This window comes from Siphateles boraxobius, unplaced genomic scaffold, assembly GCF_051911475.1.
Source record: "Siphateles boraxobius isolate OS27281-9 unplaced genomic scaffold, OSU_SipBor_1 83, whole genome shotgun sequence".
NCBI lineage: Eukaryota > Metazoa > Chordata > Actinopteri > Cypriniformes > Leuciscidae > Siphateles > Siphateles boraxobius.
In genome coordinates, this window is record NW_027509212.1 from 93,105 (window position 1) to 113,302 (window position 20,198).

Sequence of the window (20,198 nt, forward strand, 5' to 3'; positions counted from 1 at the left end):
TGCAATTCGCTACCATTATATGTATTTTTAAAACTTTTTTTTACTACCATTCAATTTATTTATCTACCTACATTTCATTCATTAACTTATTCATTTTTATAAATTTCTACTTTAACATTACCAATAAAATTATAATAGAACAAGTGGAAATCGGTGTATGATGTAAAAAATAAAAAAAAAATCCTACATGCATGGAAACTCTGTTTACTTTTATCTAATATATCAGGTCATTTAAAAATCTTAATTAAAATGAGATTTGTAAAGAAATTTATATCGGAATCTCTTTAAGATTACGACAATTTCCAGACTGGTCATTGCTCACCCTGCTTTCTTGATACTGTCACTGGCCATTTAAAGTCCCCCTGTGGTGAAAATCCAGCTTTTAATGTTGTTTATACAGGTCCTTCTCAAAAAATTAGCATATTGTGATGAAGTTCATTATTTTCCATAATGTAATGATAAAAATTAAACGTTCATATATTTTAGATTCATTGCACACCAACTGAAATATTTCAGGTCTTTTATTGTTTTAATACTGATGATTTTGGCATACAGCTCATGAAAACCCAAAATTCCTATCTCAAAAAATTAGCATATCATGAAAAGGTTCTCTAAACGAGCTATTAACCTAATCATCTGAATCAACTAATTAACTCTAAACACCTGCAAAAGATTCCTGAAGCTTTTAAAAACTCCCAGCCTGTTTCATTACTCAAAACCGCAATCATGGGTAAGACTGCCGACCTGACTGCTGTCCAGAAGGCCATCATTGACACCCTCAAGCAAGAGGGTAAGACACAGAAAGAAATTTCTGAACAAATAGGCTGTTCCCAGAGTGCTGTATGAAGGCACCTCAGTGGGAAGTCTGTGGGAAGGAAAAAGTGTGGCAAAAAAAGCTGCACAACGAGAAGAGGTGACCGGACCCTGAGGAAGATTGTGGAGAAGGACCGATTCCAGACCTTGGGGGACCTGCGGAAGCAGTGGACTGAGTCTGGAGTAGAAACATCCAGAGCCACCGTGCACAGGCGTGTGCAGGAAATGGGCTACAGGTGCCGCATTCCCCAGGTCAAGCCACTTTTGAACCAGAAACAGCGGCAGAAGTGCCTGACCTGGGCTACAGAGAAGCAGTACTGGAGGACCCACAGTCAGTGATGGTCTGGGGTGCCATGTCAGCTGCTGGTGTTGGTCCACTGTGTTTTATCAAGGGCAGGGTCAATGCAGCTAGCTATCAGGAGATTTTGGAGCTCTTCATGCTTCCATCTGCTGAAAAGCTTTATGGAGATGAAGATTTCATTTTTCAGCACGACCTGGCACCTTGCTCACAGTGCCAAAACCACTGGTAAATGGTTTACTGACCATGGTATTACTGTGCTCAATTGGCCTGCCAACTCTCCTGACCTGAACCCCATTGACAATCTGTGGGATATTGTGAAGAGAAAGTTGAGAGACGCAAGACCCAACACTCTGGATGAGCTTAAGGCCGCTATCGAAGCATCCTGGGCCTCCATAACACCTCAGCAGTGCCACAGGCTGATTGCCTCCATGCCATGCCGCAATTTCTTTCTGTGTCTTACCCTCTTGCTTGAGGGTGTCAATGATGGCCTTCTGGACAGCAGTCAGGTCGGCAGTCTTACCCATGATTGCGGTTTTGAGTAATGAAACAGGCTGGGAGTTTTTAAAAGCTTCAGGAATCTTTTGCAGGTGTTTAGAGTTAATTAGTTGATTCAGATGATTAGGTTAATAGCTCGTTTAGAGACCCTTTTCATGATATGCAAATTTTTTGAGATAGGAATTTTGGGTTTTCATGAGCTGTATGCCAAAATCATCAGTATTAAAACAATAAAAGACCTGAAATATTTTAGTTGGTGTGCAATGAATCTAAAATATATGAAAGTTTAATTTTTATCATTACATTATGGAAAATAATGAACTTTATCACAATATGCAAATTTTTTGAGAAGGACCTTTATGTCATTAATTAAGACAAACCATGTGTAAATTCATAAGTCGACAGCATTTCTGAGTATTTTCTCCTTAAAACTGCAGTGAAACAAAGACAGTCTCAAAAACACAGTTTGAAATCGCTGGTGTTTCTGACGTCACAAACTACCTTGTAACCAATCAGATCAGGGGCTAATTTACATATTCATAGAACCACGTATACTAAATGAGGCAAGGGTGTCGAATTACATTCTAGATATTTGAAAAATTGATGAAGGCATGAAGAATTTTTTTCATGGAAAAAACATGTCATTTTAGTGATCAAAGAAGAGTTTTAAAGATGAAATTATTGACAACAGGGGGACTTTAAATAAAAAATCCTTATTGGCTAAACCCTAATAAATAACCATGTTTCAGTAGAGTAACAGTTTCTGTGGTGTGTACCTGTTCGAGAGAGCAGAAGTAACCGTCCTGCTTGTGTAGATTGGGAGGACACTGCACAGACACACACAGAGATGCAAAGAAAGGTTCAGTGAAAACATGCATAATCAGACTGTTTTGTGTGTTTGGAGTAGTGCTGATATGTCACTGACCTGGCCTGAGTCTCCTGAGCACGTCTCTGAAATATCACAGTCATTCACTGCATAGCGGCAGGTGTAACCTCGCGGGTAGAACTGAGACAAAGAGAGAAAGAGATAGAGCTCCCACACACTTCTTGTGAAAGATTACCTGTGCTTAACTGTATTGAATCTGCACGGATAGTTTTTTAATTCATTATGTTTTAATACTAATTTGTCGAGCTTTAGAGAAGTACACTTATTTTGACGTGTTGACTAACATACTAACGCACATGTAAAGTTGCTTGATTATAATTTTAACAGTAGTGTTAAACTCGTTGCCTTAAGATGATTAAGTGAATAAACTTCCTTCTGTAACAGATGCGTGCAGATAGGAAGACGTAGACACAGAAGATCCCCACAAAAAATACAAACACACACCATAGTGAACGATACCAGACAAAGAGTGCAGGATAAGGTGACCTATATATACACAAACTCAAACAAGATGATTAAACTAACACAGCTGACACGGATGAACTAATAATGACAGTAACCAAGGATACTGATGATGAGTTACGTTAATCAGAACAAAGAAACATGACAAATGAAAACAAACTGAAAGTCCATGAAAACGAAACTAAGGGGGTGTTTACATGACACCGTTTTCAACTAAAAATGCAAAACTTTTTATCCGTTTTAGTCATTCGTTTACACGACAACCAAGGGCGTAGGTTTGGTTCTGACATTGGTGGGGACATTCCCAGAAGCTGATGAATCTGCAAATTAATAGGATTAATAGGATAATATTATGTTTTTTAGTCTATATTGACCTTAATAATACGTTAATGAATTCTGTAATGTTATGGCAACTATTAAAGACAATAAGGGAGTTTAACAGAGACTTAACTTTACTCCGTTCATAGTGCAATGCAATAGTGCAATACGGTCTTGTTCCTTGCTTTTTGAAGAAGCCAAACACATGTCTGCATCTGTCAATAAAGGGATAGTTAAGGGGATATTTCACCCAAAAATGAAAATTCTGTCTCTCCCACAAGTTGTTTCGAACCCTTATGAATTTCCTCCTTCTACTGATCGATTGCTGATCCTGATCGATTGCTCCTGTCTGCCTAGCTGCCTGCTGTGTTTTGTTTGCGGTAAGCTCCGTCTAAGCCTCGTATTAGCTTTGTATTTCTTTCTGTTTTGAACCATCATTTACTACCATTTCTAGTTGTTTATACTACTAAATACAGCTTAGACAACATCTCAGATTAACCTGACATCGCTAGCTTCCGTTATTGTTAGCACAACACGCTAGTAACTCGCTAGCCTGTTAAAGCGCCACCCGTGCGCTCAGTTATTTATTTATTTTTCTCTCGCGCGCCTGCGCCTCTGAGTTCATAAAAAGCCCAGGTGAGTAAGAATCAGTCAACAAACACGGTGAGTAATGTCTTGTCCTGTTATTGTTACCTGCACTTCATGTTACATATTTAGCATAGCCTTCTCCGTCGGCAATATAGGGTTTATATGTGATAAATGCAAGGAGACAGTCAGGCTGACGGAGAAGATTTCAGAATTAGAGACACGCATCCAAACTTTAATTGAGGATAGTAAGTGTGCTATAGCTTTAGATACTATTTTGGATGCGCCTAGCACAGTTAACTCTTTACATGATTCGGTTCCGGCTGAATTATTGCATGTGCAGCAAGGCAAATGGGTGATGGTGAGGGATCGCTCTAGTCGCGGATCAAAAAAACACTCTTCCGTTCCGATTACCATAACAAATCGATTTGCCCCGCTCAGTGAAACACCCACTGAGAATTCTGTTGATTGTGCCCTGGTAATTGGTGATTCGATCACACGGATCGTGAAAATAGGTACACCAGCCAACATAGTCACATGTTTGCCGGGAGCCAGAGCGCCTGACATCAAAGCAAATGTAAAAGTGCTGGCTAATGCTAATCATAAATTCTCTAAGATTGTTATTCACGTCGGCACTAATGATGTTCGACTTCGCCAGTCGGAGATCACCAAAATTAATATTAAAGAGGTGTTTGAACTTGCAAGTACGATGTCAGGCACTGTAATTTGCTCTGGCCCCCTTCCTGTTCGAAGGAGTGATGAGATAGTTAGCAGATTGTCATCACTCAATGGCTGGCTGTCTAAGTGGTGTCCGCAAAATAATATAGAATTCATAGACAATTGGAAAAGTTTTTGGGGCAAACCTGACCTGTTGAAAAGAGATGGTATTCTCGGTATATTTTGAAGTTCAGCTATGCCAACTCTCTCTGGTAAATCCAGTGGTTTTTGTTATCATATATCGGCCACCCCATGCAAATAATGACTTTATTAACGAATTTGCTGAATTTCTGTCTGAAATTGTCACCTGCCATGATCAAATTCTAATTATTGGGGACTTCAATATCCATGTGTGCTGTGATTCTAAGCCTCTCTCAAAAGACTTCCTTAGCCTAATAGATTCCTTTGACTTTGTGCAATGGGTGTCCGGACCAACTCATGTCCGGGGGCATACCTTGGACTTGATTTTATCTCGTGGTCTATCGGTGTTGAACGTCAAAATTGGTGAACCAGGCTTATCCGATCATATGCCCTTATTGTTTTCTGTGCCACTTGATGGAAATGCTGAAGGACATTCTCCACTGCCACGTTTGACTCGAATTCTCACTGAATGTTCAAGCAATGAATTTTGCTCTAGGTATGTACAATTGTACGCTACTCAAGATGCAAACCTTTCCATATCCCACTTAGATGCTGATGAACATTTAAGTATTTTTAATACTACCTGCTTTAACATTTTAAATTCCATCGCCCCCCTAAAAGAGAAAAAAAGCAAGCATAACTCATTACCTTGGCATAATGATATTACTCGTTCTCTCAGACAGACCTGTCGAAGGGCAGAACGCAAATGGAAAAAAAACCGATTACAAGTTTCATATGAAATCCTAAGGGACTCTCTTTCTGCCTTTCAACGAGCTGCTAAGGTTGCAAAGAGTAGATACCTTTCAAACTTAATCATACGGAATAGCCATAAGCCAAATATCCTATTTTCCACTATTGAATCTGTTCTCCACCCAAAGGTTAATTTATTCCCTGACGCATCTGTCTCATTATGTGAGGACTTTGTGACATTCTTCAATGACAAGATCTCCAAAATTACATCTTCGCTGTGTACTTCATCGTATAAACTGTCTGATGTCCCACTCTCCTCTTCCACTTGGTCTGTCTTTGAGTCTGTTAGCCTCAATTCTTTGATCGAGACTATGTCTCATCTGAAGCCAACTACGTGCCCCAATGACGTTATTCCATCTCGTTTCCTGGGGCAAGTTATTGAGACTGTCGGCCCTGACCTGTTGTCTGTAATCAACAAATGTCTCCATACTGGTACGGTACCTTTTGACTTTAAACTGGCCACAGCGCGACCCCATCTTAAAAAAACTAGTCTGGACTCCCAACTATTGGCTAACTTTCGACCTATCTCAAATCTACCATTTTTATCTAAGATTTTAGAGAAAATTGTTTTAAATCAACTTCAGTCGATATGATATGACTATCAGACAACAGATATGACTATCAGTTCTATTCATGAAAAATTTCAATCTGGCTTCAAACCCCGCCATAGTACTGAGACAGCACTCCTAAGAGTTTTAAACGATATCATGCTAACCACTGATTCTGGGCAGTCTATGGCGTTGGTACTGTTAGACCTCAGTTCTGCCTTTGATTCAGTTAACCATGACATTCTCATATCACGCCTTGAAACATGTGTTGGTCTTCGTGGCACGGTACTACAGTGGTTTCGGTCGTACCTCTCTGACAGGAGGTATGTTGTCAATATCGGTCAACATTCTTCCTCTGAAACAACTGTAAATTCTGGTGTCCCCCAGGGCTCAATCCTTGGTCCTGTACTGTTCTCCCTGTTTATGCTTCCACTTGGGTCTATTTTTAATAAGTACGGGGTCTCCTTTCATTTGTATGCTGATGACACCCAGATTTACATCCCTCTGAAGCGTGATGATAGGCAGGCATTACAGCCTATCACGGATTGTCTGGGAGAGCTAAAACTTTGGCTTACGTCTAACTTCCTGAGCTTGAATGAGAGTAAAACCGAATTTATTGTGTTTGGTTCAAATGGACAATATTTACATGCCCCTGATTTTGCATCCTTGTCGCCTTATAGTACCACGTGTGCCAGAAACTTGGGTGTTTGGTTTGATACCAATCTTAAATTTGACAAGCAGATAAGTACTGTGATCAAGTCGTGTTTTTATCATCTTCGTCTTTTGTCAAAGGTGAAGCCTTTTCTTTCCCTTAAGAAATTCGAAACGGCCATGCATGCTTTTGTTACATCACGACTTGATTATTGTAACTCACTGTATATTGGCGCTTCACAGGCCTGTGTTGCGCGTTTGCAGTTAGTTCAAAATGCAGCGGCTCGGCTTCTTTTTGGGAAGCGTAAATATGAATCTATCACACCGACCTTGATCTCACTACATTGGCTGCCGGTCAAATATAGAATTGATTTTAAAATTCTACTGTTTGTTTTTAAATCCGTTCATAATGAGGCACCACAGTATTTGTCAGACCTCTTACACCGTCACGCTCAGCCAAGGTCACACAGATCATCTGACTCTGGTCTGCTGCAAGTGCCGAGGACTAGATTAAAAAATAGAGGAGATCGTGCCTTCTCTGCCATTGGCCCTAAATTATGGAACGGTCTCCCGGCCCATATCAGAACTGCCCCAACACTATCGACCTTTAAGTCTACTCTTAAGACTTATCTTTTTTCTTTAGCGTTTAATATACCCTGACCCTTTATTTTATGATTTTACTTTCGTGTGTTATACCCATTTTACAACTTGTGCTTGTCTGTAAATTTGCAAAATTCTTGTATGCATGTACAGCACTTTGGTCAACCTCGGTTGTCTTTAAACTTGTGCTTTATAAATAAACATGTATTGTATTGTATTGTATTGTATTCATCCCTCCTGGGATGGTGCTGCTCTTCTCTCTAGTAATTTGGCTCATAGTCTTAGAGACAAAAGATGACAATATGGGGCACAGGTCAGGAAGCAGACAGACTGGCTAAACCGACCGTCTGCTAGCGGACTCGCGTCACCAAGGTCAGATAAATCCCATCACATAGAGCCTCTTTCACCTAGATATCCTCATATAGAGACTGTGTCTGTTCCCCGAATTTGGAAATCCAAAAGACTTCCAAACCGATCTAAGGTTAAAAATGTAATTGATATTAAACAAATAAAAAATAGATATAATACAGATGAGCAAACGATAAAGCTTGGGTTGCTGAATATCCAATCCCTTACTTCAAAAGCGCTCATAGTTAATGATATGATTTCAGATTGTAACCTAGATGTGCTGTGTATGACAGAAACCTGGCTAAAACCAAACGATTACATTACATTAAATGAGTCCACCCCTCATGATTACTGTTATAAACATGAACCTCGCCTGTAAGGCAAAGGGGGAGGTGTTGCTGTAATTTATAGTAATATTTTCAAAACCACTAAAAAATCTAGTTTTAAATATACTTATTTTGAAGTGTTGGTGCTTAATGTAAAAATATATAATGTAAACGATAAATCAAGTTTGAGAATTCTGCTGGCAACTGTATACAGGCCACCAGGGCACCATAAAGATTTTATCAAAGAATTTGCTGACTTTCTATCAGAATTAGTATTGACTGCAGATAAAGTCATAATTGTTGGTGATTTAATATACATGTAGATAATGAAAAAGATGCAAAGGGATTGGCATTTAAAGACATTCTTAACTCTTTTGGAGTTAGACATCACGTGTCAGGACCTACTCATTGTCGTAATCATACTCTTGATCTAATATTATCACATGGAATCAATGTTGATGCTGTTGAAATTCTGCAGCAGAGCGACGACATCTCAGATCATTATCCAGTCTCATGTAAATTACATTTAGCCAAGGCTGCAAAGCCAACTCCATGTTATAAGAATGTTAGACCTATCACTTCTGCCACTAAAGATTGCTTTATCAATAATCTTCCTAATCAGTTTCATCATCTCAGCATCCCAGATAGCTTAGAAGAACTTGATATTGCAACAGAAACTTTTAACTCTCTCCTTTCCAGCACTTTAGACACAGTTGGTCCGTTGCGCTTAAAGAAGATTAAAGAAAATAGTCCAACGCCGTGGTACAACGAGCACACCCGGGCCCTTAAGAGAGCAGCCAGAAAAATGGAGCGCAACTGGAAGAAAACAAAACTAGAGGTATTTCGGATTTCATGGAAGGAGAGCTCGATTGCTTACAGAGAGGCCTTAAAAGCTGCTAGATCTGCTTATTTTTCAACCCTATTAGAAAAAAATAAACATAATCCTAGGTATTTATTTGAAAAAGTGGCTACACTAACGAAAAAGAAAGCTTCAAGCCCAGAAGTTTCCAAGAAACACAGCAGTAATTACTTTATGAACTTCTTCACTTATAAGATTGATAATATTAGGGACAAAATTATAACTATGCAACCGTCTACTACAGCATCGCATCAGGGAGTGCATTATAGTCTCCCTAAGGTAAAATTTGATTCATTTATTGCCATAGGAGAGGAAGAATTTTGCAAACTCGTTAATTCATCTAAATCGACAACATGTACCTGTATGTTATGATATCTGCGAGGATTTCCAGTCAGGATTTAGACCGTACCATAGTACCGAGACAGCTCTCATTAGAGTCACAAATGATTTGCTCTTATCATCCGATCGTGGTTGTATCTCTCTATTAGTGTTACTTGATCTTAGTGCTGCATTTGACACCATTGACCACAACATTCTCTTAAATAGACTAAAAAACTATGTTGGCATTAGTGGAATTGCATTAGCATGGTTTAAATCATATTTATCTGACCGCTATCAGTTTGTAGCAGTAAATGATGAGATGTCTTATCAATCACAAGTTCAGTATGGCGTACCACAAGGCTCAGTTCTCGGACCGCTGCCTTTCACTCTGTACATGCTACCGTTAGAAGATATCATTAGGAAACATGGAATTAGCTTCACTGTTATGCTGATGATACTCAGCTCTATATTTCTTCCAAACCTAACGAAACTCACCAATTCACAAAATTATCGGAATGCATAGTTGATATAAAAAATTGGATGACTAGTAATTTCCTACTACTAAATTCTGAAAAAACAGAGATTCTAATTATTGGACAAAAAACTTCCTCACGTAATAACCTAGAATACCGTCTAACACTTGATGGCTGCTCTGTTAAGTTTTCGTCGTCATTTAGGAACCTGGGTGTGCTCTTTGATACCAATCTTTCATTTGAAAGTCACGTGTCTAGTGTCTGTAAAACCGCATTTTTCCATCTTAAAAATATATCTAAATTACGTCATATGCTCTCATTGACAAATGCGGAACAACTAGTTCATGCGTTCATGACATCAAGGCTAGATTATTGTAATGCTCTACTGGGTGGTTGCCCTGCACGCTTAATAAACAAACTACAACTAGTTCAAAACGCAGCCGCTAGAGTTATACCAGAACCAGGAGGTATGACAATATGTGACCCGTCACAGAAACCAGGGACACAAGTCGGCAGCACAACTTTCGAGCAAAATGAGAAAGAAGAGTTTTTTTTCAAAATTGGTGATTTTCAATTTTTTGGAGAATCTGTTAATTGAAATCACGAAGAAGCCTCTCCATGTTTGAGATAGCAGTATTGGTATATTTAAAAGCTTACATTTTGAGGTTGAAATCGGCTTGTTTTCGGAGATTCTAGCATGCAGTAGGGGCGTGGCGTGTCATTGTCTGTGTGTATTTCCATACTGAATAACCCGGCGCTTTTGCCCCCGCCCTCCAAGTCAACCACATGGCTACTTATTATGCTGTGCTCTGGCCAGCTCTCTCTGATATCAAAATTCAATGAAGATGGATGCCGCAAAGATTGTCGCAGACGAGATGAACCGTCTGGCAGTTACACCGAAAATGTTTTCGCCGCACTTCGTGGGCTCGGGAAACTGAACCGGAGGTATGGGCGCAGCGCGCTCGCCCTCAGTGCTTCAATACGGCGGCTCGGCTCGCTGACAGCGGTGGCTGGCTGTTTCATATGTGACGGAGAATCGAAATAGAGGATGCAGTTAAGACCTTTGCTGCTGCGATGAAGGCCTGCCGTGCGTGTTTCTGAAATGTAAGTTAAGCTTCATTTGCTCTTTAGTCGTTATTTAAGATGCTGAACCTGCTGATGATATAATGTGCTTGCGGACATTTCATTTGTGTGTGTATACGCACATAAGAAAGTGGTGTAAAGAGATTTGCAACAGTAATTTGAGGAGGTGAAATGTGATTATTTGGAAAATTGCAGAAATGACTGCTTAAAGAAAAATGCCAGCAGGCATTTGCCTCCTACATAAACTTTAATATTGTTGACATTTTGGGCACACGAGCGTTGCGTACTATTTGCGCTATATGTAGGCCTATGGCTTATTGGTCTTTGTTTGTTGTTGTTGGTTTTGCGTTATATGTATATGGCATATTGGTCTTTGTGTGTTGTTGCTGGTTTTGCGTTATACTGTATGTATATGGCATATTGGCCTTTGTGTGTTGTTGCTGGTTTTGCGTTATATGCAGGCTATATGGCATATTGGTCTTTGTGTGTTGTTGCTGGTTTTGCGTTATATGTATATGGCATATTGGTCTTTATGTGTTGTTGCTGGTTTCGCGTTATATGCAGGCTATATGGCATTATTGGTCTTTGTGTGTTGTTGCTGGTACGTTGCAAATAGAGGGGCAGCACAATTGTTTTTCGCCTAGTGCGGCAGAAGTGCACTCATTCGAAGTGTAAAAAAAGCTGTAAAGCACATGGAGGAGCTTTACAGGGGGTATGGCTTATCTAAATGAGATGTAAATGAGCCCCATTGTCACCCCCAGCAGCAGAGACAGGTGAGAACTGCACAATCTTTAGCTCGTTTTCTCCTCTTTGAGCTTTTTTAAGTGCCTACTTTAAAATGGCCACAACTTCTCCAAATATTATCAGATTTCCACATGTTACACATCGTTGGAAAGCTTGGATATTACACTCTCAGAATCTATGAATAACTCAAAATGCCCCAGAACCGACTTGTGTCCCTAGTTTCCGTGACTGGTCACATATTAGCCCGGTTCTGTCAACACTGCATTGGCTCCCTATTAAACATCGTATACATTTTAAAATATTGCTGATTACTTACAAAGCATTAAATGGTTTAGCTCCCCAGTACTTGAGCGAGCTCTTAACGCATTATAGTCCTTCACGTCTATTGCGATCTCAAAATTCTGGCCAGTTGATAATACCTAGAATATATAAATCGACTGCTGGCGGTAGATCCTTTTCCTATTTAGCACCAAAACTTTGGAACAATCTTCCTAACATTGTCCGGGAAGCAGACACAGTCTGTCAGTTCAAAGCTAGACTAAAAACACATCTCTTTGACCTAGCATTCACATAACACTCTATAGACTTCTATAATTCAATATTAGGCTGCTTAGATTAGGTCAGCCAGAACTGGGAACACTTCCTTTAAATCCTGATGTACTCGTTACATCATAAGAAGAATGGCATCTACGCTAATTTTAGTGTCTTTGTTTATCCCGAGGTTTTCCCGCAGCCTGCCGGATCCAGGCCGTTTCCAGATCTGACGAAGGACTTTCGCCTGGACCTGATGACAATGCTGTGCTGAAGTGCCAACTAGCCTCTCCCTATGGAGGATCCCTATACCACTCTACAGAAAAAGCGTTGTGGATTTTTTTTTTGGTTCGCGTACCTACCCAAAGTGATAAGATAAAATAAAATTCTGCATCAAAATTTATAGACAAGACAAGTAGTTTGTTTAGGCATGGTTTGTAAGGAATTACAAAGCCGCGCACATATATTCAAACGCACATAACTATAGAAACAATTCTTAATGCGCATGTGAACGCCATCAGCGTCTATCACAGGTTCACGTTTAAAGTCTGTTTAGAGAGAACGGTGTCATCTTAGCGGCCCCTAATTTAATAACAAACTATAATTTAGATGGAAGTGAATCAATCAAAACTAACTTTAGCTGGAAATTTTTTTTTCAAAAACCACCATAAAACCAAACCAATCTCTGTTACCTTAAATTATATGTTTATCTCTGTAAAGCTGCTTTGAAACAATCTACATTGTTAAAAGCGCTATATAAATGAGGATGACTTGACTTGACTGAACACAAAGGAAGATATTTTGAAGAATGTTGGTAACCAGACAGTTGATGGACCCCATTGACTTCCATAGTAAGAAAAAAAAATACTATGGGGCAAGACTATGGGGCCCATCAACTAGTTGTCTAGTTTCTGACATTCTTTAAAATAACTTCTTTTGTGGTCAGCAGAAGAAAGAAACTGGTTTGAAACAACTTAATGATAGAATTAAAAAAAAATTAAGGAAACTATCCCGTTAACATAATTTAACTTTTGGCATATTTGTTTCACATCATTACTGTCCAGTTTATCCTCTTGGACATGACAGACAGCAACTTGTGCCATTGTTCTGAGCCATGTTTTAAGTGTCCAAAGAGCAATGAAACTTAATTCAGCCTCAGCTGATGAGACTGGGATGACAAGGGTTTCAACTTGATCAAACAGACCTCTCATTTCAACAGACCAAGCAATTTTGTGTTTTCATGTTTAATGTGGACTTTCCACAGTCATAGTGATTTTTATACTGTACAAACTGTGTATTCTATCCTCCAACACTAACCCTATCACAGATAACTTTCTGCATTTTCAAAAAACGTCGCTTAGTATGATTTATAAGCTGTTCTCCAAAAAAAAATCCCCACAAGGATTTCGGAAATTGCCATCTTTATGGGGACATTTTGTCTTTGTCCTACAAAAATGGCAATAGGCTATACGTAAATATTGTCTTTGTGGGTATTTTCTTTCTTTTCTTTTTTGGAAAACGGCTTATAAATTATATACTAAGTGATGTTTTTACTAAGTTTCAGTGCTCTTTGCGCGCACACACACATTAACGATTATGTTTGCCACTTATCCCGCGATTGTTATACATTATATTCTAAAAACTGAGCTGTCCCCGAATCATTTGACGCGATTTGCCCCGTATTTTTCTGCACTGAACTGTAGATTACTCCCTAGCTTACCGCATCTAGGAGGTTTCCTTCGGAGGAGTTTTGCCGCTTTGCACAATCAAATGTAGCTACAGCCTCTCACAAGTTAGAAAGAAGACACAAAGCCAATCAGTTTAGCGATGTGTGTTAGCTCGTTAGCAGGAGGGACCTAGATCTACGTTTGTGTTCCAGGATTTGCACATTTTTCTCAGAACGCTCTTGTAAGAGATTTTAATCTAAATGAGATGGTTCCTGGTTAAATAAAATAAGAAATACATAAAACCCACAAGACCCAACCGGGCGACAGTGGTTATATATGGTCGAAATTTTTGCTTGGGATAAATCCGTCACTGGATATTGGTAGGGACACGTCCCTAGCGTCCCTACTAAATTCTAGGCCCCTGACGACAACCACGTTTTGGATGCCTGAAAACGCAAACTTTTTAAAACGGATTTCAAAGTGCAAGTTTTTGAAAAGGTCTCTGTGTAAACAACAACAACACAAACCTCTAAAGACGATGACTTCATGCAAACGTGTGTTGGGTGGTTAGTCTATAGTGTTTCATCGCCATCTAATGGCCTGGCAGCAGAATTTTTTTTCCAGAGTTTTTTGCGGATCCGTGTGGATGGGGATCGTTTTGACAATGGTGTTGTCTGTACGCGGAAAAAAACCTTCTCCGTTTTAAGCGTATCGTTGTTGTGTAAACGTACCCTAAACTGAACAGAATGGTGACACATACACATAATTGAAAAAAATAAGTTATCTGGAATAGACAAGTTCACAACTTAATTTTTTAACTAAATCATTTTGAGGCAACGGATTCCCTCACTTTTTTAAGTTAAGTCAACTGAGTGTACTGTGTGACTGACTCTCACCAGACATGTTTTATTGCAGCAGGGTCCGTCGCTGCAGTGTGCACCGTTAGACAGAGAACACTTTTTACAGCACTCTTTAATGCACTCCTATGACACACACACACACACACACACACACACACACACACACACACACACACACACACACACACACACACACACACACACACACACACACACACACACACACACACACACACACACAGAGAAGACACATATAACAGCTGAATACTGCTGTGACACTGTAGTAAGATTATATCATTTACCATATATGTGCTGTCTAGAGTATCATGTAAACTCACTTCTCTTGGTCCACAGTCACACTCCTCTCCCACTTCTACATATCCATTTCCACACTCTGTCTCTTCAAACAGCTGCAGGACATACATGCAAACGACACGAGGATGAGTAGATAATGGCAGAATTTTCATAATTTTTGGGTTTCTCTTTAATTGTAATTGAAAGTGCACTTGTAATGTACTTCAAATCTTAAAAGTACATTTTTTTAAAAACTGGGTCACACTTTACTTTGCAAGTGTCAACTATCAATTAGTATATCAGTAGACTGTTAGGTTAGGTGTTAGGGCACAGGTAAGTAGAATAAGTTGACGTAGTTGCGAGTGTCGCTTTGCAGTCAAAAGCAAACAGAAGCCATTATAATGACTGACGCTGTCTACAGTGATACAGTATACAGATGCACAAATTAGTTTCTGACACTCCGTGCGCTCGAGTCTGTCAACAACAGGACAAATGGAAGAGTGAAAGAACGTTGGCTTTGACGTGTCCAGTTTAAACTACAGTTTCTGCTTTAACCTCTCCGAAATACCTCACCATATAGACATCATATTCGTTTGTTATTACAAACCGAGAGAGATGAGTTATTACAGAAAACAATCTCTGTGGTAATGTTCAGCATGTCACAGATGAGATGACCTAGAAATATTCAAATGAAAGGTGGTCTCCTCATACTTTCGCACGCTGTTTCTTATTTTTGGATACATTCTGATGATGTTAATGATGCCTGACCTTCGTGGGTTTGTTAAAGAGGCAGGATCCCCCTCCCTTCAACAGGAACTCTTTAAAACCAGTGATGCTGCACTTTGAGAAAATCCGTGTGAGCTGAACCCTGAGTAGAGATGAATAGAGGAAGAACGGTTTTGCAACAATTTACTCCCACTGACAGACCCATTGAGATGCATGTTATTTGAAAACATTTATTAAATGAATAGGAAATAATTGAATTTATTATATATACACAATAACAAAAATTGTGTGTTTTTATAGATTGTGTGCATGTGTGGTAACAGGTGAATATTAATGTGTGTGTCTTAAAGTGCCCTAGTATGCTTTTTAAAATACTACCTTTCATGCAGTTTGTGATATATACCTGTGTGTGAATGAAAAGGGCTTAAAAGTTTTCAAGATTTAAAGGTTTGTATTTCTATTTGGCTGCTGGTGAACAACGTCTACTTTGCCTCTCAAACACTGTAGTTTATCTGAGACTGGAAGAGTTTGGTTCGTGTTGTTCACGTCGAGAAGACGCTGTTTTCTGCTGACAAAGCAAATCCACTGTGATGAGATTGATACGGTAAAATCGACACCATCATTACTGTTCGTGTAACTGTGTATCAAGAGCTGATGAAGAGCTGAAAATAGGATGGGCGTTTGTTTTCCGACATGAAGTAGTCAACCAATCACAACAGACTGGGCCATCTCACCAATCAGAGCAGAGTAGACCAATCACAACAGACTGGGTCATCTGACCAATCAGAGCAGAGTAGACCAATCACAACATACTGGGTCATCTGACCAATCAGAGCAGAGCAGACCAATCACAACAGAGTGGGCCATCTGACCAATCAGAGCAGAGTAGACCAATCACAACAGACTGGGCCATCTGACCAATCAGAGCAGAGTAGACCAATCACAACAGACTGGGCCATCTGACCAATCAGAGCAGAGTAGATCAATCATTACAGACTGGGCCATCTGACCAATAAGAGCAGAGTAGACCAATTACAACAGACTGGGCCATCTGACCAATCAGAGCAGAGTAGACCAATCACAACAGACGGGGTCATCTGACCAATCAGAGCAGAGTAGACCAATCACAACAGACTGGGCCATCTGACCAATCAGAGCAGAGTAGACCAATCACAACAGACTGGGCCATCTGACCAATCAGAGCAGAGTAGACCAATCACAACAGACTGGGCCATCTGACCAATCAGAGCAGAGTAGACCAATCACAACAGACTGGGCCATCTGACCAATCAGAGCAGAGTAGACCAATCACAACAGACTAGTCCATCTGACCAATCAGAGCAGAGTAGACCAATCACAACAGACGGGGTCATCTGACCAATCAGAGCAGAGTAGACCAATCACAACAGACTGGGCCATCTGACCAATCAGAGCAGAGTAGACCAATCACAACAGACTGGGTCATCTGACCAATCAGAGCAGAGTAGACCAATCACAACAGACTGGGCCATCTGACCAATCAGAGCAGAGTAGACCAATCACAACAGACTAGTCCATCTGACCAATAAGAGCAGAGTAGACCAATTCAAATCACATTTATTTGTGCAGCACTCTTAACAATTCATATCGTTTCAAAGCAACTTAACAGAAAATGCTTGTGTCTACATCACAATTTAAAGTTATCTGTTATCAGAGGTGACTGTCCAAGTAATGTATATCAGAAATGTACAGATACAAATCACTATGTATAATTTAAAGCTGAAACAAAGAGCTCATTGAAGAAATTATTATGAGTTGTGGACATTATGATTTACAATATTTTGTAATATTGGTGCATGTTGATTCAGAGTTTGCGTCATCTGAAATCTTCGCAGGTGTTGGGTCATCTGAACAATCAGAGCAGAGTAGACCAATCGCAACAGACTGGGTCATGTGACCAATCAGAGCAGAGTAGATCAATCACAACAGACTGGGTCATCTGAACAATCAGAGCAAAGGAGTCTCTCTGAAAGAAGGGGTTTAGAGAGACTGAATCCTTTATCAAATTGTTTCAGACACAGTTATGCCCCGTTTACACGAAGGGAAAACGCAGATATTTCCCTGCGGTTTAGCCTCTCATTTACACGAAAACCCAGTTTTTATCACAGAAAACGATTATTTCTAAAAACTCCAGGCATAGTGGAGATTTCTGATAACGCCGGTTATGTGTTGCCATGTCAACTGGAAAAACGGGGTTTTAGGTTCTCAAACGTCACATTATGCACCAGAAAATGCTTAACGTCATGTGAGCGCCCAGTTTGGCATACTTATGATGGCGCTCGATGGCGTATTTATGCGGGTTGATGCAAATGACAACTTTTTTGAACACTATATTGTGTGCACGATGTTATTATTGAAAACGGAGGCGAGAAAATATTAGTTCCCTTTCAGTCGATAACGTCGGACGTAGTCGACGCCGACTGAAATGGGACTACGTCCTCCGTTCCCTCCTTCAGGGAACGGTGGGTTGCATACGCAACCAGGACGTTCCCTTTCAGTCGATAAAGTCGGACGTAGTCGACGCCGACTGAAATGGGACTACGTCCTCCGTTCCCTCCTTCAGGGAACGGTGGGTTGCATACGCAACCAGGACGTTCCCTTTCAGTCGATAACGTCGGACGTAGTCGACGCCGACTGAAATGGGATCACGCTAGGGAGCCTATCGTCTTCGAGTATTATTGAACGAGCCAATACACATTGGCGTGCGAGATTTGCATCTCACACTCCGCCCCGCAGCACGGGTATAAATACGGAAGTGGATGCACGCACCATTTGCCTTTCGCTTCGGAGCCGAGCTTCATGTCTGGATCTGAAGAGTGTTGTTGTACAACGAGCGAGTGTGTCGGCGCTTCTTTGGGAAGTCTCTCCTGGTGTCGGTGGTTACAGCGCGAGTGCAGCGGTGATCGCGAGCTTTAAGCTCTCAACTGCTGTTTTCACAGCAACCAAATTTCTGTTTGTGTTTGTTTGTCTGACGGTCGGTTGAGGGCGAGAAAGTGAGTGCTTCACTGGCACAGGGTGCACCATTCCTGTGTCAGTGTTGCCGCGGTCATTCCCCTGTGTGCTCCGGCACTGGTGAGAGTTTTTCACTTCCTAAAAGAGCAACACGGGTGCGTTTGCGTCTTTTTCAAGATGTCATTCCGCCCGTGCGTTTCTGGGTGCGGTCGTTCCCTGTCTCTCTCTGATGGTCACAATTGTTGTATCACGTGTTTGGGCTTACAGCACGCTGAGACAGCTTTTGTGGACAGCTCATGTTTTCACTGTGGGAACATGACTGTCGCAGTGTTGAGGGCGAGACTCGCCTTCGTCCGCGGAGAGCGAGTCCCCATTGCCATGCCCCACCCCCGGGTGCTGCATGGGATGGGTGACCGGAGGGTAGTGTTGGATGTCCCGCCCGGTAACCATTCCCTGTGGGCTCCTCACCCCTCCCTTCCACTGCTACCATTGGAGCCTCCGGTGTTATCTGCTGGTCCATCTGTAATGGGTGGGCCAGCGGTTTCACTCGGGGCTCCCCTGGGGGACAGGATGTCGATTGCAGCATCGGAGGGTGAGTTGATGTCTGGAGATGACGACTCGGCTGCGTTGTCTCCCTCCGGGAGTTCAATGTTGCCCGAGCCGGATCCAGAATTATCAGCTATGCTGAAACGGGCCGCCGAGGCTGTCGGGCTCGAGTGGAACCCTCCACCGTGTCCTGTTCAGTCTCGGTTGGATGATTGGTATCTCGGGGCGGGCCGTGCTGGTTCTCAGCCCGCCGCCCCAGTGCCCTTCTTTCCCGAAGTGCATGAAGAGCTTACTTGGTCGTGGACGGCACCTTTTACTGCTGAAAACGACTTAAGTAGTTCTTCCTCCCTCACTACCCTTGTCGGAGGAGCGGTGAAGGGTTATGAGGCTATCCCTCCAGTGGAGCGGTCTGTTGCGACTCATTTATGTCCAACGGCCGCTGCATCCTGGGTGGGGGATCCTTGTTTCCCCTCGCGGGCCTGTGAGTTCGCGTCAGGATTGGCGGTCAGAGCTTACAGAGCTTGCGGGCAAGCCGCTTCCTCTTTGCATGCCTTGGCGTTGTTGCAGGTCTACCAGGCCAAGACACTCATGGACATGCACGAGGGTAGTTTGGACCGGGCGCTCATGAGTGAGCTCCGCACCGCCACTGACCTCGCCCTCCGGGGTACGAGCGTCGCGGCGTGTGCGGTCGGTCTAGCGATGTCCACTTTGGTGGTCCAGGAACGCCATCGTTGGCTCAGCCTGGTTGAGATGGCGGATGCGGACAAGGTTCGGTTCCTGGACTCCCCAATTTCCCAGGTTGGGTTGTTCGGCGACGTGGCGGAGAGCTGCGCCCAACAGTTCTCTGCCACCCAGGTTCGGACGGAGGCTCCCCGACACACCCTATCCCGGCGGCCCGCTGTTGCCTCCACCCTGCCGCCGGGGATAGTCCCTCCGCCCGTTCGTCGCCAAGGGCGCCCCCTGCCGCTGCCTCCGGTTCCGCGGGGTCTCCGCAACAGCCTTCACCCAGGCCCCAGCGTAGAACCAGCAGCAGGCAGGCCGCCCAGTCTGTCTCAGTCACCGCCCAGCCAGGGGGCGAGTGTCAGAAACGTTCCTGAGACAGGCCACCCAGGGATGGGGGGACTAACTCTTCAGATGGTTACCGTTCCACCATTGGCTCTCC

General features: G+C 41.9%; 1 protein-coding gene across 1 annotated transcript in view; it reads right to left on the reverse strand.

Moving 5' to 3' along the window:
- The window catches only part of adam23b (ADAM metallopeptidase domain 23b), an 80,572-nt gene that overhangs the window by 11,852 nt on the left and 48,522 nt on the right, over positions 1–20,198 (reverse strand). The window contains exons 15-19 of the mRNA XM_077221469.1: positions 15,542–15,641; positions 14,818–14,889; positions 14,516–14,602; positions 2,535–2,615; positions 2,386–2,436 (exon numbers count right to left, since the gene is read on the reverse strand). Of these exons, the coding sequence (XP_077077584.1) occupies positions 2,386–2,436; positions 2,535–2,615; positions 14,516–14,602; positions 14,818–14,889; positions 15,542–15,641 (391 nt within the window). The remainder of the gene's footprint in view (positions 1–2,385; positions 2,437–2,534; positions 2,616–14,515; positions 14,603–14,817; positions 14,890–15,541; positions 15,642–20,198) is intronic.